This window comes from Rhea americana, unplaced genomic scaffold, assembly GCF_003343005.1.
Source record: "Rhea americana isolate MKP2758 unplaced genomic scaffold, rheAme1 scaffold_69, whole genome shotgun sequence".
In the NCBI taxonomy this organism is placed as follows: domain Eukaryota; kingdom Metazoa; phylum Chordata; class Aves; order Rheiformes; family Rheidae; genus Rhea; species Rhea americana.
The window spans coordinates 4218316-4244857 of NW_028186856.1; the positions used below are offsets into that span (position 1 = coordinate 4218316).

Below are 26542 nucleotides of genomic sequence, written 5' to 3' on the forward strand. Positions count from 1 at the left end.
AAGCCAAAATCCTTCTCCCTAAGGCTGTCACCCACGCATACTTCCTTCTCTGCTCGCCTAAAGCATGCCCACTGCTGTAACAGCTCCTATTTATAGAGAATTGGCATTGTTGCACATTAGCAAGAGAGAGCAACATGACCAAAATGGTATTTAGGATTGTACTGTGCATTGGAAARCTGAGACTGTGTTTTTCTGCATGGGGAGCTCTTCCTGTCTAAGCAGTAGGGAGGTAGGCAGCATGGGATCTCAGAAGCTCTGTGGTCAAGATGATATCCAAGAACTGTTTCCAAAAGGGAGAGGTTCAGAAGAGTGCATGGACAGAGGTAAGAGAGGAGAGAGGGGAAAACCACCTATGTTCAGTTCTCCCCTTTTCACAGCTGAACAGTCCCTAGCTTCCAGTTTGCAGGTGGCATGCGGCCTATTCTAGCCACAGCCAGATATTAAAATAAACTTGGGATATTAGGAGAGGTGAGTCTGGGGTATTATATGATGCATATTGCTGTCTTCAGTCTGGCAAAGGTGGAGACATCTGCCCTCAGCCCATGGAGCTGTTTTACTCGGGTATCCTCTCTTCTGAGGTACAATTTCGCAGTGACTTTCTGCCACCAGCATGTAGTCTTGGGGTGGAGATGTCACTGCCATCAGCTGGACCCTACAAGGCTGTAAGGTTTAGGTATTCATTAAAACAGCCGGAGTGAGTGGGGTGATGAAATGTCTCAGGGCTTTGGGCTTGTGGCTTAGCTCATGGATGAGGCAACAGGTTGCAGGGCTGGACTAGAAAAGCATGAATGAAGCCTTGACTGTGGCAGAAGAGTCTCCTGCATGAGGCTTGCTAGGCCTGTGCGTGTCATGTCTGAGGCAGCCCTGGAGGCCTCTGGAGTGCCAGGAGGGAGGAGTGGTCAGTGCCCAAGTGGGGCTGGCTCTAATCCTAGAGCTGTGTCGGGGGGAGAGGCAAGATCTCTGCCTGGGACCATCTGGCACTAAAACTTTGGGGATCAGAGCTGGCTCAACTTGCACTGGCTCAGATCCCAGACAGAGCAAACTTGTGCCTCCCTTTCAATATCCTGGTAGTGTGTGATGTTCTTGAACTCCTGCATTTATAGCAGTCCAAATCTGAGAACGTGCTGGGCTGTATGCCCTAACAGTAGCCCTCAGTGGGGAAAGTGCTCCTTTTTACAGTTACAGCTTGTTCCTCGCTAGGAAGGGTTGTATTGCTATCTCTGCAGTGCTTGAGGTAAAGTGGGAAGGCCTTCTGCAGAGACATCTGTGAGGAGCCTTGGCATCAGAGATGCTTCCAGTGTCACGCACCTCTGTGGTTCAAACCAAACACCGGGCGGGGAACTAACCTACTGCTTGGGAGTCTGAGGTTCATGTCTTGGTCCTGCATGGACATGACAGCCAGAGGACTTGGGCACGACAACGTGACTCTTCTTCAGTGCTGAAAGGAAACAAAACAGGAAGTGAATGAAGCCTTGCTTCTGCAAACAAGCCTGAGAGCAAAAGCAACCTCCCCAGTGACTGTCAGCTGTGTACACAGCTAATTATAGGGGCTGCTTTTTAGGAGCTTCATTTATGTACACTGGGGAGTTTAATTCCCTCTGCACCTTCCAGAGCTCTGCACCTAACAACTGTGGGAGCCGCAGGGCAACCACAGGAAGAGCATCCTCCTCCACCACCTGCTCTGCATTACTCTCCAGCGCTTGCATAGCACTGATGTCTTCAGTGTGCCGCCACAGCTTTGGTACTGGGGGCCTGCCTCGATCTCCGAGCTCAAAAGCTTCTGCAGTGCAGCTTTGGCAGTGGCCTTAAGACTGTGCAGTGCTGTGCCTGAGATAGAAAGCAGAGAGAGAATCATGCTTCAAGGACCTGCACACCTCTGGGGAGGCAACTTCTGTTTATTGCTTTATTTTGAATTGTGTTTCCAGCTGGGTTTTCTCTCTCTTGAATGCATGTTGTATTTGGCCAGATGTTCAGAACTGGCTGGGAAGGCTGTGTGGCTTTGTTTTAAGAGGAGGAGGAACGAGATGCAAATTGATGGAGGGCAGGATGTAGGGGTTCCCTTTCCACTCAGTTTAGTGGGGACACCATGGGGTGAGAGCTCCTACTCTGCCGCAGGGCCTCAATCCAAGCGACATTATTTATCTAGCAATGAGGCTAAGCTGAACTTCCTCTACAGCAAAGCTAGCCTAGACTGGGGAGGGTTGCGAGAGCTGCTGTCTTTACCCCTGGGCACAGGGAACCGGGTTGAATTACGGAAGATGTAGGTTCAAATTCATCCTCTATGAGAAAGGATTTCAACACCTGCCCTCCAGAAGCAGAACATTACAGAGACCTGGAGGTTGAACAAGAGGTCCAATATTTTTGTGTATTTTGTCCCTGAACTGTGCTATGTTGCACAAGATACATAAATGTTCCTCAGGGGTGAGGACTGGGTCCCAGGAGTGCTTCCCACATATGCTCACTGGGGAAAAGCCAGCTGCTAGGTTGTACTGGCACCATTTGGCTCTCAGTCACTTCCCTTTGATCCCTGGGGATGGGAAAGTGCCCTGGCAATGCAGAGGTTGCAGTCCCCTCCTCAGTGTTCCCTACCACTTAGTGTGTGTGTGGAGGTTCCCCACTCAGTGTTCAGCTTCACTCAGCCCTCTGTGCGCTGTAGGGACATCCAGGAACTTGATTCTAGGTCAATGATCCCACCRGGCTGCAAGAGACATGAAAGAAGAGTTGGTGCTGGGATTTACTGTTTTTCTGTTCTGAGATCTACAAGACAAGGCTCAGCTCTCTGTCATTTTTATTCCTGACTTTTCCAGGAGTACCATGCAGTATAGTGCYATCTCCATGTAAATTGTACCGCGTGTCAACTTGAGTAAGGGTGTTTGGGGAACACGGGTGTCAACAGGACATATGTGGAGCACGAATTGTCAGGGTCGCAGGCTCTGCTTACTCCTTTCCTTAAACACAGAATTCATTTCCTCGCTTCTATGTAGTGTAAACCCCAAACCAAAGTCTAAATGCTGCTGGATGCGAGGGAATTAACCCCCTCAACTAGCCCCAGTCTGTTATGGGATGAACCAAGACCTTCAGTTCAAACATTTCTGCACCTAAACTTTGCTGCTGTGGTCCCACCTGCACCCAGAGTGCTGGGCCCTGCCAAAAGCAGTTATTCAACTGTAGGGAATTTGGCAGGGAATTTAGTTGGAGCAGGACAAGAACAGCCTTTGGATATMATCTGAAGAAGAGGGGAGGGCCCTGACTTTACTGTCTAAGTTCCACTGTTTTGGACTGACACTGCTTAAAGAGGTACCTTGAGAGGCTGAGGGACCCCCATCACCTTGAAGAAGGTGAAAGACAGCAACACCTTCTAGAGCTCCTGGCTCTAGTGCAGTCTAGAGGGTGCAGGGTGGTTACAGCAGCAGAGCCAGGGCTGTGCCTCCTATCTTCTCTCTAGTGAGGGTTTTAGTGGCCAGGGCCCTGCCAACTTTGAATAAGAAATTTCCAAAGCTCTTTGTTATATACCAGTCCAGCACAGAGCTGGGCCTGAGTCTGCAGGAGGAGGACATAGTAGATATTTAGTGGAAGATATTTCAGAAGCTCTTGTTCTCCTTAGAATAAAAGGGTGAAGGGCACAGGTGGCTGACACCACTGCTTGTGTGGGAGGAAGCAGAACCAATAAGTCCAGGCAGCAATATTAGGAGCAAACTATCTATTCCAGGTTGGCAGACCACAGGCCTTAGTCATTCTGCACCTCCGCACAGGATGGCTTCTCCTCAGCACCAGTAACGATAGCCCATGTGCTGATGAAGAGGTGGGAGCAGTTGACACAGGAGGGGAAATATTGCCTGAAGGATGCAAATGGGGAAGTGGTTTGCATGAGGGCGAAACAGGAGGGCAGGGAAGAGCCACAGACTGGTTTAGGAGGAGCACAGAACTTGCCCCCAGGGGTGATGTTGTCAAGGACAGGCAAGGATCAGAAACATAAGGTGCTAGTGGTACCATRCAGAGCTGATAATGATGGGGATGGGAATACAGCAGTGGTATTTCTAGGTCTGTGAATCAAGTTCTTCTTTGACCTCTTTTAGCTCAGTCACTGATGAAGCTACAGAGCGGTATTCTTAGTGGAAAAACCTGCAAAGCCACAGATGCACACTGAAGAAGAAAGTTCTTGTTCTCCCCTTTGAATTTATTCCTTCACTGCTAATGTACCTTCAAAACCAGGCAGGCAGGCTAGTCCCACGAACTGCAAAGCAGCACATTTCTCCAGGTTAGAGGAAAAGTCCATGAACAGCTGTGCCTGCTCACCCACATGAGGCCCCTGGGCATGGCATYGGTGAAGTGTTGCCATCCCTATGTTGGCCGCCTCCAGTGCTGCATCCTCCTCCCAGGTATCAGTGGCTTGGCTGTACCACAGGTGTCAAATGCAACCAGATAGAGCACAGCTGTCCTGGAGCATGTGATGTTAAACTGGCTGCCACATCAAGGCTCTCTCTCCTCACGGTGTTTGCCCTGCACTGGATGGAAGTACCAGCCTACTTGGGGGAACCAAAGTGAACTCTGATCTGCCCTCTACTGTGCTGCGCAGATGTATCTGGGGTGCTTTCAGTTCCTGTCCATCCAAGATCCCCAAATCTTTCCTCTTTGCGAAGGGCTGTATACAGCCCAGCTTTTCTACTATCCCTGTGTTACCCATGCTATATTTCCCTCATTTCCCAGCTCCCTCAACACCTACTGAGTCCACATTTCATCATCTTGCTAGATGTTTTGTGCAACCCTATGCAACCTCGTCATGTGGTTTGTATAATGCCTATATAACCACCACTATTTCTTGCCTTTTTTTCTAGCAGTTGAGTTGTTCATGGCATTTCTATCCTAACTTTCTTGGATGGGACTGAGACAGGATGTTGTTACCTACATGGGTACCAGCAGATGTTAGCCATGGTGCATGCCACTTCTAATTCCTTGTTCTGCAGGCAATCACAGAGATGCATCAAGTCAATTAGTTTGCTAATCAGATATCAGAGGAGCAGGATGTGATCTCCCAGTTTTTCTGTTTTGTTATTTTCTTGATGTTACCACTGTAATCAACAGAAGAATCATACCAAGAAAACCTCTTYCTATCTGTTTTCTTACCCACCGAATAATATCATATTGTATGCCAAAAAAGATTGCTTTTCTAAATACAAACAATGCTTTCATTATGAATCTGTGCTCCTGAAAGTATTCTTTGGGATTTTGAAATTCAATGCAGGTGTTGACCTAGGCTATTTCACAACTCCTCATTGTAATCCAGGCTTTGTTTTTCTTGGCCAATACTTTCTATTCTTTGACTGAGAAACAAAAGAGGCAGACAATAATTTACTCAAGATCATAAAGGAAGCCTGTGGGCTGGAAAGAGAATCCAGATCTCCTGGATCTGGATCCCTTGAACCTTGGAGCCACATGGCCAGACTTCTTCCTCACCCTCCAGCTCTGTGACTGCCAATGGCTATTTTCTTAAGTAGAAAAGGCATTTTTTTGCCATAAATCAAAGCCTGCTTGATTTGATGTTTTAGTTTGCCACAGCTCAAGCTGAGCAGCTCTGGCTCACTATTTTCTCTCTCCTCCTCTCCCTGGTCTCCTTGCCAGAGGGAACATTCCTGCAGCTTTATCCTCCGGGGTCCTGCCATGTGGTTTTCCCAAATGCAGTTGCAGTGTTGGTTCTAGCAGTGCTCTTGGGTCCCCGGGCATCCTGGCTTTCAACCCTCTTTTTGGTAGCAATATTTTCAGGCTTTCTCCTCCGACAATATTCTAGTAGTAAAGAAAACATTTTATTTGCCTGTTAAGTAGGTTAAAGAAGATCCATGGCAGGTCAGAGAAACATATGAATGAGCTTCATTCATATGAAAAATTTTAGTTTTTGTCAAGACAGTAGTACTGCAGAGAGGAAGGTACTGTTAAAGTGAAAGCTAAATAGATTAAGTCTACTTCTGATGCCATAACTGAGATTGTGATGATTGCATCAAAGGATCAATCATCCTTAAATGGTTCTTTTCACAGATCTGTTCTCTCATCCAGGAGTCTGGCTGCTGCCACTTCTAATGAGTCTTCCAGCCACTTCAGTGTTGCAGTTCCCCAGCATGGAAACCAAATTTGGTGTGCCAGCGTAGCACAGCCTCACTGCACAGAGATGCAGAGCACTCTGGAAAGATGCACACCACCCAGAGAGAAGCAGGTAGGAGCATGCTGCCCTGGGAAGGGTAGAAGGATAGCCTTTTATGATGGAATGACTGGCTGAGTAGATGAGAGGAAAGCAGTGGATGTCATGTACCTTAACTTCAGCAAGGCTTTGGACACTGTCTCCCATAAACATCCTCATAGGTAGGCTCAGGAAGTGTGGGCTAGATGAGCAGACAGTGAAGTAGATTGAGAACTGGCTGAATGGCAGAGCTCAGAGGGTTGTCATCAGTGGTGCAGAGTCTAGTTGGAGGCTTGTAGCTAGTGGAGTTTCCCAGGGCTCAGTCCTGGGTCCAGTCTTATTCAGTTTATTCATCAGTGACCTGGATGGAGGGATAGAATGCCTCCTCAGCAAGTTTGCTGATGATACCAAGCTGGGAGGAATGGCTGATACACCTGAGGGCTGTGCTGCCATTCAGAGAGACCTGGACAGGCTGGAGAGTTGAGCGGAGAGGAACCTCTTGAGGTTCAACAAAAAGAAGTGCAGGGTCCTGCACCTAGGAAAGAATAATCCCATGTACGCATACAGGCTGGGAGTTGATCTGCTGGAAAGAAGCTCTGCAGAGAAGGACCTGGGAGCTTTGGTAGACAACAAATTGACCATGAACCAGCAATGTGCCCTTGTGGTTAAGAAGGCCAATGGTATCCTGGGGTGCGTTAGGAAGACTGTTGCCAGCARGTCGAGGGAGGTGATCCTGCMCCTCTACTCAGCCCTGGTGAGGCCTCTTCTCGAGTACTGCACCCACAGAATTCTGGGMTCCCCAGTACAAGAGAGACATGGAGTTACTGGAGAGAGTCCAGCGTAGGGCTACAAAGATGATCAGAGGGTTGGAGCATCTGCCCTATGAGGAACGGCTGGGAGAGCTGGACCTCTTCAGCCTGGGGAAGAGAAGACTGAGGGGGGATCTTATCAATGTGTACAAGTACCTGAAGGGAGGGTGTCAAGGGGATGGGGACAAACTCTTTTCAGTTGTCCCATGTGACAGGACAAGAGGTAATGGGCACAAACTGAAACAAAAGAAGTTCTGCCTGAATATGAGGAGGAATTTCTTTACTGTGAGAGTGACAGAGCACTGGCACAGGTTGCCCGGAGAGGTTGTGGCRTCTCCTTCTCTGGAGATATTGAAAACCTGCCTGGTTTTGAATCCTGGCTAACCTGCTCTAGGTGCCCCTGTTTGAGCGGGAGGTTGGACTGGATGGTCTCTGGAGGTCCTTTCCAGCCTTACCCATTCTGTGATTCTGTGATTCTGTGAAGCATCCCACTGGCGTTGTCCTCAGTATCCAAAACAYGGCTCCTTCTTTCTGCCTTGCTCTCTGTTCAGCAGCTTGGAGACTTTTAGGGTTGCAGCAAACTCTGCACAAGCTCTTGCAGATTCTGAGATAAGCCTGGCTATACCTGCTGCCTCCTCCTCCCCACCAGCTCCCTGTSTCTCCATGAGCAAGAGGCCCTCAGCCCCACATTGTGACCGTATTTCTCTTCCTGTCCACCCTGTGCTCTGAAGGCAGCTCTATCCCAAGCAYAACCCTGCTGCTCTCAAAGGAAGACAACTGCAATGTTGCATGTACGCCAGGCACTCCCTTTTAAAAAGAACATGGACTCACAAATGGAGGAGAAACAGAATCCACCAAACACTGTCCATCGCAGTGAAGATGAAGCAATACTTAAGCAATGCAAGGGAATGGATTAGCTGCCTTATTCGGGGAGCCTTGTTTACTCAAAGGTTTCTATCCAGCCTGTAAACCCTGCGTGTGATAGCCCAGTGGAGTCCCTCTTGGCAGACATAGCTCTGCAATCCAGAAGGAGGAGAGAGATGTCATTCTTTTAATAATAAAGAAAAGAATGCTTAGGATATTCAGGACCTGAAAATCTCCTTTACCAGCTTTTCACATGAAGTGAGGTTTTATTTCTATGGTTGTTTCCAYGGAAAAGAGGCTGTCTGTGTGTTTGCTTGTCCCGTTCCCCTTCCAAGTGATCACACATCTGATAGCAGAATAGCAGTCTCTAAGGTATTATGTTGCCCTAAGTTTTGTGAGACTAGGTATCAGGCAAAGGAAAAAAGCTGCATCATTAGCTCAGCTATGTTATTGGGTAGAAAACACTCCACATGGCAACTCTGTGAATGAAAGTTGCAGAGAAGCAACTTTGACAGAGCTGCTTATTTCAGAAGGGGAAACTGAGGCACCCTGCAACAGGGGGCAGTTTTAGAGGAGGATATATGAGGCTGATCTAAGGGTTGGACCCCCCCCCCACGTCACTCCTCAGTGGTGCGTTGCCAGGCGCACTGTGTTCCTGGTCATCGCATCCCTCCACATCTCCACCATGGACCTCCACTTAGACCTTCCCTGAGCAAGCTCTGGAGCAGTGCCAGAGCTGCCTGGTGCCTTGCAAGKCACTGATTTTCTCTGACTCACTCCTGTTCCCCCCTCCTTGAAAACCCAGGGGGGAGAGTTTACTTTGCTTTGGGCTGWACCTCTGTCCTTGGGCCGGGAATCTGTCAGGAGAGCAAACCCAAAGGCCCTGAAGTGGCTGGCTTCTATTTCTAGCTGTGACTATCAGCCAAAGACTCAGCGCTGGTTTGTTTGTGTTTAACATATTAAATCTGTCTCTGCAAATTTCTCCGTGACAGACAGACACGTTTTGTACGGGAGGTGTGTGGGGGCTGGGTCTCCACTTCCAGACAAGCACTCGTTTCGCCTGCTTCTCCTCCCCAGCCCCACAACCTATTTTACAGATTTCCAAAGAGCCTCATTGCTTGGATCATTGACAAAAGTGGCAAATGTTCCCACTGGCGGCGAGGATAAGGGGGCTGGGGGAAATGTCAAGGTTGTCTGCCCCAAAATGCTCAGAAGTGTGGAGCGGAGATGGCAGAGTCCTGAGACAGGCTCYAGAGTGTTAAATCCTCGGTTTGCTGGCTTGGTTGTTACGCAGCTCCTGTTGGCAACTGCTTTGCTCTGCCACGTGGGTTTGGTCACAGCGGCCCTTCTCATGGGCCAGGGCCCCCTCCATGGGGCTCCCCTAGCCTTTGTGGTCCTGCAGGCTCTGCCCCAGGGCCATGTGGGGTCTTATTTCGTATTTCCTGTAGAAACGAGCTCTCTGCCACTCCTTCTTCTCCCTGGCATTTTGCTGGGGAATGGGGCTCTGCTGCTGCGTGCAGCCCTCAGGGTCCTGCTCACAGCTCCCAGGGGAGGAGGGAGTTTTCATTCTTGGGCTCTGAAGAGTTCCCAAGCAAAAGGGCAGCTCATCATCAACTGCACAGCTGAACATCAGTTACGAGTGACAATGGTGAAACATCATGTTTGAAGGATAGGAAAAAGGATCTTTCCCTGAGAGAAGCCTATGGAACAGAGTAACTGCACTTTTCATCGGACACTTTGAGACCTCAATATGGGAATTTGGATCTAGCTAGTTAACTGAAATCAATGCCTTTTTGCTACCTGTCAYGAGCCCATAAGGGTATTTATGTACTTCATTCCTATTTAGCCACTTAATTTTCCCCCCAAAATCAAAGCTTGCTGAAATCAAAATGAATTCAGATACGTCCATGTGAGTTAGTTTATTCTGGTCATCCTAACCTGGTGTGCTTCAGAAAGTCTCTGTGCCTTTTTGCCTCCTCTCCAGAGCCTGTAATCCCCATTGCAATTGCTGGGCGCCCACTTGGGTGGTGGGGCTTCTTGTTGTAGCTGGAACAGTTGGAGTTCAGCAGAGCAGAAGAAAACCTTACCTCAGGCCTGGAGGCTTTTCAGGAGCACATGCAACACAGGTGACTCCAGGAATAAGGGACAGCAACCAGCAAGCAGGTGGAGATGGGTAAGAAACAGCATTGGTAGCAAGCCAGCAGGAGCGTTTTCTCAGGAGCAGCTTAAGGTCGGCTTCATGCCTTAGTGCTGAATGTGGCACGGAGGAGACAGAAACCTGACTGAGGCAATCACAGGGGCTTGTTTTCGGGCAGGAGATAAGGAGCTGAAGTCAAGCTCTTAACTCTTTCTCTAGCCCTGCAGATCTTGCTCTTTGCTTGGTAGCTACAGAGCTCATTGTAATATCCTCACTGCTGTTTTACTGCTGGCACCCCTCTCTGGAACGGCAAACCCACTCTGGAAAATTGATTTCTTCTGGTTTTACTATCTCATAGTCTCCCTTGCTAAGAACAGGTCTATGAGGTAATGACAGCATATTTCTATTTAGCGGCCAGATGTTTCCAATAGTTGATGGAGGAGCAGCAGAGACAGCAACAGATCAGCATCAAAYAGGTAGTGCAGAGGAGGCCAGAAAGATCAGATAGGCTCTCAGGGCTGAAAAAGAAGGTGACCTTGACCTCCCTGCCTTTGGGATGCCTATGTATCATCTCTCCTCTCAAAGCCTGGAGGCTAAGGGAGGCCAGGCAGAGACAAGGGGTTGTTCATGACGAGCCTGTGGCTCAGTCGTGTTCCTGCTGGGCAGGCCTTATCCCCCACAGCAGGGTGACGTGGGCACGTAGCCRTATGTCTCGCCCCTCTGGAGCTTGCAGAGGAATCAGCACAAACGAGACCTCAGCCCTAAAGAGGTCCTGGGGGCCTCACCTCATAAGGTGACTATTACTACTGCAGTCATTACTAGATTTATCTGTTCATTTCTGGTGTATACTCGGGTGTCATAATAGTCAAGGGTCTTTTTAAGAGTTAGTGAGTGTATTTTGTTTATTCAGTGTTTCCAGCAGCTTCACTGCTGATATGACATCAAGGAAGACGGGTATCTACCTCAAGGAGTCAAAGTAACAGGCAGATAGTGGGCCAAGTACTATGGGGGAAGGCTCATTCTATAGATGCATACAGATGTTTTGTAAATAATATGTACAAAGCAGATTCTCACATATTGTCTACTTTAGGGAAATGTACTGTATTAAATAATTTGCTCATTCATCTTAGGGTTAACCAGCCAGTGATGTTGTAAATGCAGTTCTTGCTTGTGTACCCAATATGTGACTTGYACAGCACATTTTGCTAGCAAACTTACAGCACAATTTTCCAGTGCAGGTATGGCTGTAGGTGGGAGACTGTGAGAAGAGAAATCCCAAATAATACAGCCCAAACGAAGCCAGGAGGTGTTGTTTATGGATCTCATTACTGAAACAGGAGGGGAAAAAACAATAAGGCCTAGAAAGGACAAAAGAGTCTTTGTTGACAAGCGTCTTCTAATGGAAAGTCTCGTTACAGAAAAAGCTCAATGWAACCTCTAGGACTGATGTATGCTAGAAGTCATATGTGTGATTATAYGTGATTATTGGTGCCAATATTGAATCTTAAAATGCCATTCTATCTATCTGATGCATAGAGAGAAAAAAAAAGGCAAATAATCTAGCCTGAGTCAACACAACAGACTCCAAACAAGATGTACCAAGCCAAGTGGGGAAGGGGTTTGAATCCAGGAACATTGTCCCATGCCTGAAGCACTAGTGCCTTTCTTTTCTTCTCTATGTATATCTGTCTTAGGTTTCTGCTCAGCGCSTGGATGAAAGGACCAAAAGCCAAAGTCAAAAGAGCTATAAGAGGAATCTCCTACCACGTGGACCACTGCCAAATTTGCAGATTGATATGAGATGGTTTTGGATGAAGATTATCATATGCTGGGGATATCATAAAAAGTCTGGAGCTTATCTTTTCATTTCTCATTTTGTAGTAAATAAAGTTGCAATATTGTAGAAACAAATCTTAATGTGAGACATTTTAGGAGTGGAAGGTTATTTTATTTTAAGCCACGCTGATTTCACTTATTCACACTAGCACTGTTATAGCCACGTACTCACAACCCACAAACAGCAAGATGCATCAGTTCACATTGTCTGTTTTCCTTGCAATGATGYAGAGGATGAGGGGCAAGGGCTCTGGAGACCTCATCACATCTCCTTCACTTCTCTTAGTCTGGCCACCATATGYTCATTTTAGATGTGTTTTTTGTCTGTTTCAGGAGCAGACAGGGGTCATGGTCTTTTGTTTCTCCATTTGTCCCACCTCTGGAAGTCATTAYGTTTTACTATCTTTTTTTCTCCCTATCTAGGTATCTTATGGCTCAGTCTTGTTCTTTATCTTCGCATCATAATCTCTAATAGTTTGAGTCTGTCTTTTTGGGGGAGTGCTGGGTGTCCATTTTCCCTTGTTTTAMTATCCGCCCTGTTTTAGACTATGCTATATTTTCTGAGTCTGGGTGTTCAGAGGATCTGTGCGTCAATGTGCTGGGACCTTGATGACCTGCTAATCTAGGTGCCATGAATATAGGCTGTTCTTATAGTCCTTCTTCTGCCATTCCTCCCYGTGTTTTCACAACCCCAGCACTTTCCTTCGTTCTCCATTTGTACCAATCTTACTGTTTCTTTTACAAATCTCTACAGTTTGAAAAAAAAGATTATGACAACTAGTGACAAAGACATTTTGCTTGGTAAGTCCAGTGCCTTTGTAGGAAGAAGAAAGAGCTACCTGAAAAGCAACAAAAATTGATCTGATCCATCTTTTTTCTTTTCCAYTTTATGAGAATAAGGAATCTCTTGATAAAAATAATCAATTGATGAAATGAATACAAATAAACAAGAAATATATAATCAAAGAACATATAATTAGTATGTGAAATTAATTGCTATTGAAGGTCATCAAGTTAAGTGACTTGGCTGGCGTGTGATGTTAGAAATATGAATACTATTTGTAATTAGGCATAAAAATATAAGAATAATTAAATGTCATGCTTTCAGAAATGTCTTTCTTCTCCCACAAACAGCATTGCACAATCAGTTGGGTTTTTTATGTTTTCCCACTCCTCCCCTCCCTAATCTTGCTTTGAAGTCTTTCAGATACTAACAACAAAGCCAAGATCAGGCTTGGCTTGGTTTGAGAGAAAAAATGTTGTTTACTTACRAAAAATCTGTAGTAACATAGAGTTGAGTCAATGCTGAACCTAAGACAGAACAAAGAAAGGTATATAACATGACGGAGATGCTTGTGAGTATTTCAGGGGCCATACCCATTGAAGATGGGCAGCACAGAAATGTTTTAGTCCAATCTTGACTTCACAAAGACTGGCAGATTCTGGATCTAAGATRCTATCTAAATCGATGGCTTAAAAAAGAGATGGTATTGCTCTTTTKTTATTTAGCAGATGAATGAGCAGACTGAAATCACAGCTGCTTTCTTATCACTCTGCATGTCTGGACAGGAAATAAAATGCRTAAATCTCATCTGATCTCAGAGAATGAGTCAGGTCAGGACGTTTTTGTGTTCACATGGTGAGGAGAGAAGGTTGGGAGGGGAAAAGGAAGGAAGATTTCTGTTCCCCTCTCCCATAAGAGTGCATCTCAGAAGCACATTCTRTTTTTACAGTCAGAGTTCAAACTTTTTTTGGGGCCCAGTTTTTCCTAGGATACTTGAAGTACAAGCAATTCTAGTTACTTATATGAATTATCTAATCCCTGTGCAAGAGCCTTTGCCAGATTTTTCAACATAGAAATAATATTAACAATCTCCTCTCTGTTCCTTCCTTCCCAGGCAGTAAGAGAAATAGGGTAATCAATGTATGTGGACATGCGTGGGTTAGTGGGTGTCAAGCTAGAGGAAGCCACAGCTCTGAATGTTTTGTTGCTTTATTCAGAGAATTAAATAACCTTGGTCTAACTTCAGTGAAATTTTACTCTTCTGTGCTCATGAACTTTCCGTTACCAGTAATCTTTTWTTTCATTGTTTCAGCCAAACACAGCTGTTCTGGGAAGTCCTGGCCAAACAGAGASAGTCAGTCTTTAAGGTAACTAACTGGTTTCCCACAGACAGCACTGAGTGTCRGAGTCAGAGGCTTCAGCCACACTCACTTTTGCAGCAAGCAGAAACGGAGGGCATTGAAATGTACTGCTGACCCCAAATGCTGCCATGTTTGTACCAATGGGAGATTTTGCTAGGTCATTGGGCTTCATTTTGAAGTTTCATGGATCACAAGGAACAACTCTGAGGATCACAACTCCACGGGCCACAGCTGTCAGGTTGTGTCTGGCAACTAATCTTTGAATTAAAATTGATTAAAGATTTACCACCACCAACAGAACACAGTGACTTCAAAACCCAGTCTACCAGCCAGTGGTGCAACAAACCAACAAAACCCCACAGCTCACAAGTTGGAAACTTTTCCTTACAATAGTGACTAATGYGGAGAGAGGTCCAAATGCTGTAGGACACTGCAGGTGGAAGAAAAGTTAGCCAAAATCATCTTCTGGACTTGATCAGGGAAGCCAGATCTGAGCCTTTTCRTGGTGCTTGATTTCAGTCCTGCTCTTTGGCACTGGAATACTGAGCAGTCAGTCATTACAAACTCCAGAGTGACATCCACCAGCTTGGATGTGCGGGTGTGCTCCACATCTGTGGGCAGGAGAAAGTCATTGCATAGGACAAAAAGGGGAGTTTCTAAAATGCACCTTACCCCAAATCTTTGGAGGAAGTGTGAAAGCAGCTGTCTGTGAGTTTGCATGGGAAACGTCCTCAACCATAAGAAACTGRCAGTCTCCATAAGTTTCAGATGTGATTTCTACTATACTCCTAAGACTGTACATAGAATAGATTTGCTTTACTAGACGAAATTTGAATTAGAACTAATAGATGTTTTCCCACAAGAAACTTTTCTTTTTCYGCAAAACAAAATGTTGGGGGCAAAATTCTTTCTCCAGGGAAAGGTGAAAACAGATTCCAAAGATAAGTGCTTAAATGTTTTTGGAGCAAAACATTTATTCATTATAYTACTTTCTTCCTCCCACTTAACCACTGAAATGGAAATGAATCATTTCAGAGAAACAAAATTATTTATATTATATTATATTGAAACAAAATTATTTGATGGCTGCAAAACTAGATTTTTCTTGTTTATGTGCTCAGCATTTATTTTAATCTCCRTATTTTAAATCCAGTTTTGAAATGTTGAAAACTGTGTTTTTCCAGGATGAACAATTGGTTTTTGAACCAATTTTAGGGTTAACTTCTGATAGCTGAGTGAGTTCATTGACAGAGCTAACACACATTCAAATATATATATCAAGTTCTTTAAATGCCTGAAATTTGTTCCRTTTATTTTTATTCTGCAGTCTTTTGACTAGGTCCTGTGTTTAAAAAAATCTCCCTTTCTAAAGTTTAGTGTCAGTAYGCTAGTTTTCAGCACGATTTATTCCATGAGGTTGTTGACTTTAATTATATTGTGGATACTTAGATACCATTACTTAGTGGCTCAATTATACTTGCTTCTTGGATCAGTTCCTAGATATTACTTAGGACTAAACGAAAGAGTAAAAATAAAGTCTTGTTTTCGCATGTGCTGTAGAACTAGTTGTTCCAAAAAACACTTGTTTATCATGTTGAGAAATTGCTTCCTAAGCCATAGCCCATTGCAGTGTTTGACTACCTTATATCCTGAAACACAGGAATGTAAGATTGGGAAGGGCTGCCTAGGTCAGTGAGTCCAACTACTTGATACTSTGGACAATCTGGTTTTTTGAAACCCCGCTGTGCCATGGAGCTCTTCCCTTGCTGCTATGTTCAGTGACTYTGATGACGGATTCACTGGAGGCATGAGTTGGATAATCAGCATGCCTGGTACCATGCTGGGGGGCTTTGCCATTACTCACAAAATGACAGACCCTCTCACTGTGGCCTGTGGGAGTCACTGAGCTTTTTCCTCCCTTCAGTGTCCACAAGACTTTTCCAACCAGGACCGCAGACAGCCAATTAGCTTTCGCACAGGAGCTGTTTCAGACCCCACAGCTCTCACAGTTAGGAAATGTCCCATTTCCAGTCTCAGTGTCCTCGTGGCCATAATCCATACCCATGAGTCCTAGTTCCTTGGACAAGYGCTGTTCCTTAGCTTAAATAATTCTTATGTTTCCTTGATGCTTATCCTAACGCAGTCATAAATAACAAAGTATATTTCTTCCTCAGGTTCAGTGAGTTGCTCTTTCTTCTTTTTCTTTGAAATGATCTCTATTTCCCATCCTCATCTACACCGCTTCCCATCAGAATACCTCTTCCATGAAACTACTTTTTTTTGTTGCCCTGTTACTTCCAGCTGATGAGCTCTTAGTTTACAACAGGAATTCTTGCTGCTAAGCCTTTTGGAAAACCTTGCATTTGGGCTTATTATCCTGTCTCTGTTACTCTAGCTTTCAAGGTCATCCTTTTCCACCTATATAACCTCCCAGGCTCCCTTGCATTGATATTGCTTTCTTGTTTGGTGTCATCAACAAACTTCCTCAARAAGTATTCCATTTTTGAGCCAGTCATTAATGGAAGTATTCAATAAAGGCAGTCCCAAGAGGAACTCAACTGGTAAATTCTCAACATCGACCCTTTCCACTGCTTGAGCTTCTGTTCTGTTTGTCTGGTTCCTTTACCACCTCACAAATTTGRCTTTAATGCCCATTTTCTCCAACTTCACAAAAATTTTCCTAGATTACACTGTGGCCAAAGCCTTTCCAACATCTAGGTAGACAAAGACAACCAGGTTTTCCTGGTTCCTGGCCTCTTTCAAGGCTCTGCATGACACAAAGCTGAATATTCAGTTCTCTCTGATTTGTGGTAGAAGAAGGGACAAAGAATGTCCCTCTTTGTATTGCTTTTCAAAAGTGACTCATAACAATGTYCCCTGCACCTCAAGGACACCTGGAGAAAATTTTATTCCTGCTCCTCATGATTTGAGAAGACAGGCCTCTGGCCCACATTCTGCCATGTCAGAGAGCAGGGAGAGCTTTCCTCTATGTGCTGGCTCATGCACTGGAGTGAATACATAACAACTAGCCTCAGGGGTTACAAGGACTCCATCTGGACCATTGCTCAAGCTCCATAAGCTGTCTGTAGYAATAATGACATGCTCTAGAAATATTCACATCAGGTTGCTGTTCCCATGGCTGTTTGTAAAGTACACATGTAATGGTGACTACCTTGTTGCCGCAGTTAGGTCTGAAATTCCTCCAGTTAAAATCATCAGTCACTGCAGGAGCTAGARCTCTCATCCTTGGACTTTTCTTTGGGGACTAGGCAAAAGTTCATAGATCACAGAAACATATATGTTACATGTGAGGTCACTTGGAGTCCTACATATGTGCAGCAGATCCCACCTCTGTCCTAAACAATCTACTGCTGTTTCTCTAACTCCACAGTTACRCTATTACATTCATTTTGCCACCAARGGTCCAAGTCAGGCCACACACGATCTTTTTCCTGGACCAGACAAACCACAGTTGCCAGCTGCTTCGTTAATGAATGGATGCAATAAGTTTTCTTTCTTAATCTCATGAGCCTCTGATTCTGAAGTTGCTAACTCCCTCCATCACAGCTTTTCTGAGTTTAGTCACTCAGGCTGTGCCTTCAGTTACTTAAACACAGAGCTGGCTTCTCCAAACCTGCCACCATCCTTACTATTTATACTTGAGCATGCACCAGGCCTGGATCTCGGTTGAGTGAGGGGGAGAACTCACACAGCCTCAGCATCCCAGTATGGCACGTGGGCGCTCTTGGCCTGCTCARTATGGATGCTGGCAGAATCAGGAGCTCAATAACCTGGTCCAGCCAACATGTGCCCTCAGTTGTGTGGCTAGGATGTCCAGCATTGCTGTGTCTCTAACAGCCAACAGTGTGAGCAGGAAGTGTGCATCTCAGGAGCTTCCATGTGTATAAGCCAGCTCTTGGCCTTGTAGGGTTTGTCGCTCTCAGAGACTCCACTGCTGCCTCCAAAAGCAGAGACCATCGTCCTTGTGAGTTTTCAGTCTGACATAAGCCTGCTCTTAGGAGGGGGGGACCAGCTGGTCACAGAAAGAGCATGAGAGGAGATGGAGAAGGAATCCCGACCTCTCTTACTCACCATGGAAAAGAGCAGGTGCTCCAGCCAGCAGCAGAGTGTGGCCGTGGGAGGACGGGGCTGAGGAGACAGGAGTCCAGCCCTAATGGGAGAGACTGAGCTCATTCTTGGAGCCTCTGCCCGCTCACCATGTCCTGGCCTGGGCACAGAAAGGCAGCCTAGATGTGGCTGTGACCCCTCCATCCCCTGGTGTCTGCTCTTGTGCTCTCTTCTCTCTCTTGGCTCAGTTTCTTGAGGTTTTTGGTTTCCTGGCTGTGGGCAGAAGGTGTTTTCGACAGAGAAGGTGGCAGTGTAGGGGTGGATYGAGACTGGGAGACAGGAGAAGGGAGGAGTCACCAAGAAATGCTAATAAATAAAAGGCCMCTCTTCTTCAGTCCAGGGTACAGGACGCTGGGAGAACTGCCCCCTCAGACAAGAGCTACTGGCTGACAGGGAAGCGACTGCTCAGTGAGTATGGAAGGACCGCCCTGCTTTTTCTGAACGGCTGCTAGTTGTTAATGCCTTGCTGGTGCTTTACAACTGCAAAATGTTAAGTGTTGTTGCTATGGTGTATGTAACATTGTGATTCTCCTTTCCAGTAGGAGACAGGTCAGAGGGCTGCTCTTCTGATCTCCTTGTTACTTGGGAGACTGAAGAAATCTCCTTGGTATTTCCAGGCAATTCGTCTTAGCTTCTTTTTTCTGCAGTCTAACCAGTAGATGCTATCAGAAAGCAGAGGGATTTGGTTCACTGTGCTGTGTGGTGTGTTACTTCTGGAGAAGCACATGGGCCCTGCAGAGGGGAGATGTGGGCTGGAGAAGCAYGGAGAGCAGGTGGAGTCAAAAGGAGGTGAAATTTCACAAGGGAAAGGAGAGTTGTTGGTATAGGGCTGTGCTGCCTGCATGTTTGTATGTCCTTTGGAAAATACATTGCCTCTGTGGCAAAAAATGAAACATTTGGGTTAAAGTGGTGTTTGTGGCACTTCTCCTGTGGTGATGGCAGGGGATGTTCCAGGCATTTGGGGATTAGTGAGTCATCAGACACGGGAGCAGGGTCTTCCAGGGAGCAGAGGGCTCTGCACTGAGTGAAGACAGGTAAGTAAAGAGGGTTTGGCTAGAAAGTGAATTTCCCACTGTGCAGTCCCATCTTCGCTCCAAAGTACTAACAGCATCTTCCTCCCTGTGCCCCACAGCTTTTCCTCTGTGATCCTCCCTCCTGCCTCTCGCTTAAACCTCCCTTTCCTGGCAGCTTCCATGAGCTGCGAGAGTGAACAAGATATTCAGGAAACCCATAAAATCCACATTCAACACAATARTCCCCAAACCTTGGACTCCAAGGAATCCAAACAATTCCAGAGCAGAGAATTCCCTTARAAAGACCAGAGTGACAGGGTACAGAAGGACAGCAGAAGAATCTTAGTTTTCATATGATCCTGTGATCAGAGCAAATCTCTGTTTTTTGCTACAGCACAACCTTGTTTTCCTGCTCATCTTAGACTGTGCACTGAATGGCCAGGACATGGATAGTATAGGGGGCACTGGTGGTGTGGGACTGAGCCTCTTTCCATATGGGGTGGGGTAATGAGGAAGAAAAGCAATTCTTTATCATTGACCAGAAGTTGAAGGACCTGCTCATCTTCTCTCCCAGTAATCATAGGTCATAGGCAAAGACTGAGTTTGGCATTGAAAAGGAAGGCTATAAAGCCCAGAGTACTCTTATTCTACTCAGGTTTCACTCTGCACTGGAGAAGTGTTAGGCTCTGTCTGGCTAGCCCTGTAGCTCTTGGCTATGTCATGTGCAGTGCAACTCCCAGACTGGTCTCTGCAGGTGACATGACAGCAGCTGCCCGCTCCAGAAGTGASTGACAACAGAGCACTGTCTTGGGGGGAATGGCCTGGAGGAGTCTGCACCTACCAGTCCATGAGAAATCCTGCCACCTCTGTGTAGATGGGGACCTGCMGACTGGTAGGTGGGCAGTCCATGTGCATGTGGACAAAACATGTAGTCATCATGGCCTGACTCATACATAGCAATGGCTACTGTGCCCTGCACTCATATATAGGCAGTTTGCATAGTCTCAGTCCCACTGCCACCATGGTGAGGCACTGGGTAAGCATCCTTCCTTCCCTCTCTCACTTTCCTAGTGATGTCTGTTCTCCAGCTAAGACTCAGAAGGAAGGCCCATCCCTGCAACTCCTTTTTTCCTCCCCACTATACCACAGAGCTGGGAAGAGGGAACCCCCTCCTTTTGTATATCACTGCTGCCCATGACATTGGTTCCAGACAAGCTTTTTGAGTGCTAGCAGGTGAGGTTTTGCTCCCAGAGACTTCTGCATGAGAGACTCATCCTGGCTGGGGAGCTTTGCATTTTTATCTGACATGAGTGCCCAGTGGGACAAGGACTGTTAGTGCTGGACCAGGGAGTCAGTAGGTCTGAGAAATACGGTTTCCTCTGCTTCCAACAAGGTGTTGTTTCTTGGGCTGGAAAAGTAGTGTAAGGGCAGTATCACACTGAGAACCTGCAGAGACAACATTCTGGGTGCTGCTTTGGTCTGAATGCAAAAAAACCTTCAGCAGAAGGGATCATTATAGGTTGCTGCTTATCAGTACTGAACAGCAAAGCAGGAGATGGGAAGGGACAGTGGGTCTGGAGTCCTTCTCTGACTCTGGCAGGCTTGGAGTGCAGTGAGGGCCAGCTGGAGGGAGGGGGACAGAGTTGAGAAGAAACATTCCAGGACTTATTATCCATGGCTGCATTGGCAAAGCTGACAGAACAGACTAGGCTTTGTGTATCCAGACAGGATGGCAAGGGCAAAAAGGGCAGATCAGAGGAAAAATTAGAAAGGCAAACATGTACGTTTAGGATAAGCACATAAGCACATGCCCCTCCCTGTGGGCCCTCGGCAGCCACTTGAATTCCTTCCATTTGTGGAGGCCAACTTTTCTGAACATGTAGTGTTAGTGATGTGCTTGTCTTTGAGTTATGGTCCCCAGCCCTGAACTGAGAGAGGAAGGGGGCATGCCCCCTCCTTCCTGAAATTTGATTCAGTCTGCGAATAGAGGATGTTTTGTAACAACTCCATAAAGAGTGTGTACCAGCCAGCTAACACCTTCTCCAGGCTCTTTCATGGGTTCCTCCCTCCCTGGCTCTGTTTTCATAATAAACATTCCAGTGCTAACTTTGCAGGCGGCCCAGGATCTCCAGCTGCTTYAGTGGGAAGAGAGCAAGACAAAGTGAGAGACACAGCGTGAGAGGTTCCTCCTTGCACTCACACAATGCGCACTCTCATTGTCCTTACACTCCTGGCTCTCCTGGTGATGGCTGCTACTTGCTATGGTAGGTGATCTCTCTTACTGTGTGGGATGATATCTTTAAAGTTATGGACACTTTTGGGTCTGTTCAGATATTTTTTCGTTTCCTTTGTTTTTTTTTCTTTCCTCTTATCTTGATCTCTTGTTTGCTTTCCTGCCCTTGTTTCAGACCCTCTTAGCTTTACTCCAGAGCTCAGTTACCTTGAGTCATCACAGCGGGCAGGCTGGGATGCTTCAGCCCCTTACTCACTGTTCCATTTTACTCTGCAGACTGCACCTCTTTCTACCCCTCTGTTGTCTGGACCATGTAAGAGGAGGGGGAAGACATTAAATAATTTCTGTTGTGATCATTATAATGTGTGACTACCTTGCAGTAAGTAGGAGGCTGGAGAACACAGCTGATTACTAAGACAATACAAAAGGGGGAGTACGTGGAGGAGGTGAAGTGACAGGAGGTGTTCTGGGTGTGACTCTGCTAAAGGCTATTTTCTAAGGCTCTCTCAATTATCAGCCTACTTCACTCCAAATTGTGTCTTCTTCCTTGTAAATGGAGAGAATTCCTTCTCTCCTTTTGTAATATTTGCCCCCTCTTTTCTTTTGTCATGCACATAGTTCCATACAGATGGAACTGGACTGCTGTTTTGTGCAAGAGTCAAAGACATTTTGCAGTGCTAATCCATTACTTAAGCATATACCCAGGCTTTGAAGACAAGCAGGTATCATATCCATGGTAATGATGGGAACATGAGGGTAAAGCAATATGGTTGAGAATCACACACCGGAAAACCAAATATGAGCCTTGAAGGCATGGATAAAGTATTAGGTAGCTCTATTTTCACTCCCCAATATCCTCAATGCCTGATATATACACTAGGTCATCCTGATCATCCCTTTCTCTTTCTTTTAAATAAGTAACTTAAAAACCTGGTTTCTCTGTTTATTGTGTGTGTGTTCTATGGATCTTTGGTGTGTGAAAGACTGTGTATCCTATGAATACATTGTCTTACTGCATGTTTTAYTTTCTTTCCCCAGAGTCCCACGAGAGCATGGAATCATATGAGTATTTCCGTAAGAGACTGCTTTCCTATTTTCTTTAATTCAAAGTGTGCTACAGACATATCCTAGCTTATTTCCTTATACTTTACTGTGGGGATTAAATAGAGAAAACAAATCYGCCTGTGGAAATTGATTATTTTGGGCAATACAGTTTGAGGATGAATAGGAAAAAAGGCACAAAAAAAAGACTTTACATTTTTAGGCACAAGGGTGTACCACTATATTTTGCAAAGCAGGATAATAAGAGGAAAGCAAATAGTGATGAGCTTAGATCCCAGCTGTGTGCACCTGAAATAAGTGAAGGGACACCAGAGAAACACATTATCCAAAAAGCTCTGGGCTGAGTGAGGAAAGAGGTACTGCAGACGTGAGTGATGTGATTTGTACTTCACCAAGGATCTGGAGAATCTTAGTGCCAAGCACACTGGAGGAAGCACATGGGGTGTGTGGGCAGGAAAGGTTCCTTGTTCTGGAAGAGAGAGTTAGTGATATAGGGGAGGCATGGCAGAGTGGAGAGTCTTGCTTTGGAATGAGCAATGACCTACAGAGGTGAGAGAACAGGTCGATCAAAATTAAAAAGAAATCAGTCATCTTGGAAAAGGACTTCACAAAGCAGCTAGTCAGAATCACAAACGCTCAGGTGGGAGTGAATGCCAAAAACATCCACAGACCCCTGAACTCTGTAATAGTACCATGTTGTCTCTCAAAACCACAGAGGTGACTTTCAGACWCCACAGTCCAGAATAGTTGCACAGACCTTTGCTCAGTGACTGCCTAAYATTGGAGGAAGATAAACTCATTTTACTTCCTCTTTTTACTTGCAATTTCACATCAGTGTGAATTCTTCTCAGTGTGCCCAGACCTCCTGTGATCTAACTAGCCTGGCACTTACTTCTTGGCCAAACTCCACTTAGTCAGAGGGGCTATGGCAGTAAACTCACAGTAGCTCTTCCCTGGGTAGCCTGAGTAACAGTAGARCAAGAGCAGTGTGTACGCTTCCACACAGGCTGCATGAACCAGAGGAGGAAACCTGTGCATCAACCAGCTGGGACGGACAGGAGGGAATATTAAAATGTCCTAGGTATCACTGTGTATGGAAAGGTGAACAAGGAGGTTGTCACAAATGTGGGAGCTATCTTTGTGAAAATCTGGCCTAGGCCAAGTATCAATGTACTCTGAATAATCCTTTGCCTTCTCAGAGCCCTTCATCAACAGGAGAAAGGCCAATGGCTTCATACAACCTGATATGAGACTACTAGCCATCTCTCAGGAGAGGTATGTTATTGTCTCAGGGCACTGAGGATGAGAGGTAGGAGAGATCTCTTGTAGCCAAGCACAGGCTGGTACCAGTGGAGGAAGCCATGGCAACTTCCTTGAAGTGTCCACTCCTCTCTCAGCTTGAGGTGCCAGTTCTTCCCAAACCTAGGAGAACCYGGAATTTGATTAGCAGAGAGCAAGTCCTTGAATTCGAGGATGTGTTCTGTGCTGAGGGGACTCCGCTTAATTCATCTGAAGAAAGCAGCAAAGAATGAGAGAGAATCAGTRTGGGATTGCCAGAAAGGAAGATCAGTTTGAGATCTCGTTCCAGCCTTCAGATCACATGCAGAATTTGCATGGCCTTTTCTAAATCACAGGGCCATCTGTAGGCCTCCTTGCCCCACCTATAAAATGCAGACCCAGAGAGTTTTCTACCTCATGTGGAGCTTGTGAAAATAAAAGCTGAGGTGCAGAAATTGTGTCCTAGAGAGATGCCGAGCATCCCCTCTCAGTAGTTCCAGATGGCCACTCTATAAGACCTTTCAGCTCTTTGCTACACATGTTGCTTTGGTGAAGAGCTGACGGGAGCAGGCTGAGACAGCTGGAGAGGCAGAGCCCTTCCTTCCCTACMGGTGGCTTCCTCCTGAGGGCACTGACAGCAGCTGGCAATTGCCCTCCAAGGCACCAGCCACAATCCTCCCACCACTACTCCATTGAGCCCTGACATAGAAGGTTACCTGAGGGTTTAGTCACATCACTCCCTGAGGTGTGGGGAATACAGAAGCTTGTACACCTTAACCTGAGTAGCTGGATGATGCATGAGCCTGAGGACAGATCTTGGCGGGGGGTTGTGGGGGCACATCTTGAAAATGACTGCATGACTGCACTTATTCCTCTTCTCCTCMCTATTTGTAGAATCAGGGAACGTAGCAAGCTCCCCCAGGAACAACAGAGAGAGGTCTGCGAGGACTATTACCCCTGTGAACGCTACGCCTATCGCCATGGCTATGATGCTGCTTACAGGCACTATTTTGCGAGGAGGAGGACTAAGTAAAGGAAGACTTGTCTCTACCCTGTCTCTACCCAGGGCCTGGAGCCCTAGGTATCCTCCCAGAAAAAGCAATGGCTCTGAAATATATTCAATTGCTTGTTTCTCAGTATGTTAATCTGCCTGCTGCTTCACTCCCATGTAGCCATGGATTCCTGCATTCTGTGTTGATTACTGCTGAGCTGACATAGCAGAGATCAGAGAGAGTTCAGGATGTGGGGTGTTTGCTGCACAATAAATTGCTGGTTTGATACTATCTTTTCATGAGTCACTGTATTTTATGGGGAGGAATTTTCCAGGAAGAAGCTGAGTTTCTGTAGCATAGAAATTGGTGTGGATTATTGGAAAGAAAAGTGACTCTCTGGGAATCACATGAGTGTGAAAGGATCCACAAAGTTTATGCTCCAGGGTCCCAAACTGTCTTCTTTTAGATGTCCCTGCCAAATTTCATTTCCCAAACTTAAAACATCATAGAATKGTAATGTTCAGAAGATGGGGTGAGATCTACTTTTTGAAAATGAAATCTATAATATCTTTCCTCAGTTTTGAAAAAAATTCAGAAGGTGCCTGTTTAATCTTAAAAATAAAATTAGAGCCAAAGTTAGTGACAGAAAAAGCCTCTAAATTACATTTTGCCCGTCCAGCTACCTTTTGGTCCTGACATAGGGGTCCTACGTAAAGGAGCTCCTGATCTGGATTTTTTTCCTATTTCCTTTTGGACTCCCCTTTTACACCCTTGTTTCCACTTAGAATAATTCCAGACAGCTTAGTGTTAACTGTTTACTTTCAAATACTGTTTGAAATTTTCTTTTATTGTTATTCAGCTAAAATCAAGATTGCAGGTGTATATTCTCCTTGGTTCAATGCTTTGCTCTTGCTGAAGAGCAAGTCAGCATGAGGACAAAATATCCCTTCTTATACTCTAGCTGTCTCCACTTGTGTCATCCCAAGCCCATGAGGGAGAAGGAGATCTGAGAACTGAAGCCTTAGCAAGGAAAGGGACAAAACAAGGGCTCTGAGGAGAGAGGGACAAATACACTCCTGTGCTGTTAGGAGGTAGCATGGCTGCAGCAGCCCTGTAGGAGGAAGGGCCCCTGCTGGTGGTGAGGGGCTGAAAGGAGATCATGGAGCTCCAGGTGACAAATAAACAGAAGAAACCCACAGTGTTTGACAAGTTCAAGTTCATTCATCTGGAGCACTTTTATTTCACTGTTCATAGAATGGTAAGGTTGGAAGGAACCTCTGGAGGTCATCTAGTCCAACCCTCAGMATAGCCCTTACAAGGACTGAACCTACGACCTCAGCATTAGCAGCACCATACACTAACCAGCTGAGCTAAACCTCATACCTCATCCAAAAATCACAACATAGCCTGACCCTACTCAGAGGTTGCCAAGCACCTGGCCCTTGAGGAGAGAGTGTGGCCACTGTTGGGTTGTCACCAGCATCTGCCTCAGAGCACCTCACAGACTCTGTTCCAAGGCAACAGGCACCCACGCTGACATGTGGGAGAATTAAATACTGCTCTCAGCTGGTCAGCAACCACAGCTGTTTGGATACCCCTTGGTGTGGGGTATGTAGAAGACATGAAAACTTCTGTATCAGCTCACCACAGCTTGTTTCAATATTCACATCTCCAGGTTCCTCAGGGACCTGCAAAGTATAGAAGTGGGAAAGATTCATGGCACACTATCAAAGGCTATGAGATAAAATATAAATGTTGACTATTCTGTGAAATTAAACCTAGAGCTAAACCTACCTTCCACATTAGAAGCACACATCCTCCAAAATATGCTTCAAGGCTTTACCAGATTTGGAGATGAACTTTTGGAAAGAAATGT

At 45.9% G+C, this 26542-nt stretch overlaps 1 protein-coding gene across 1 annotated transcript; it reads left to right on the forward strand.

The window, feature by feature from the left end:
• The first annotated feature begins 18402 nt into the window (after window positions 1–18402).
• On the forward strand, window positions 18403–24957 carry MGP (matrix Gla protein). Its single transcript, XM_085321298.1, has 5 exons — window positions 18403–18496; window positions 21216–21365; window positions 22373–22408; window positions 23596–23671; window positions 24569–24957. Exons 2-5 carry the CDS (start codon window positions 21305–21307, stop codon window positions 24705–24707), a joined length of 312 nt encoding a protein of 103 aa, XP_085177424.1. The 5' UTR covers window positions 18403–18496; window positions 21216–21304; the 3' UTR covers window positions 24708–24957.
• Window positions 24958–26542: the final 1585 nt, after the last annotated feature.

Bases quoted from the DNA above. Each gene is read 5' to 3' on its own strand.
- MGP (XM_085321298.1), top strand. From the start codon at position 21,305: ATGCGCACTCTCATTGTCCTTACACTCCTGGCTCTCCTGGTGATGGCT. The intron at 21,366-22,372 runs GTAGGTGATCTC...TTCTTTCCCCAG, and splicing joins GATGGCTGCTACTTGCTATG to AGTCCCACGAGAGCATGGAA. The intron at 22,409-23,595 runs GTAAGAGACTGC...TTGCCTTCTCAG, and splicing joins GGAATCATATGAGTATTTCC to AGCCCTTCATCAACAGGAGA.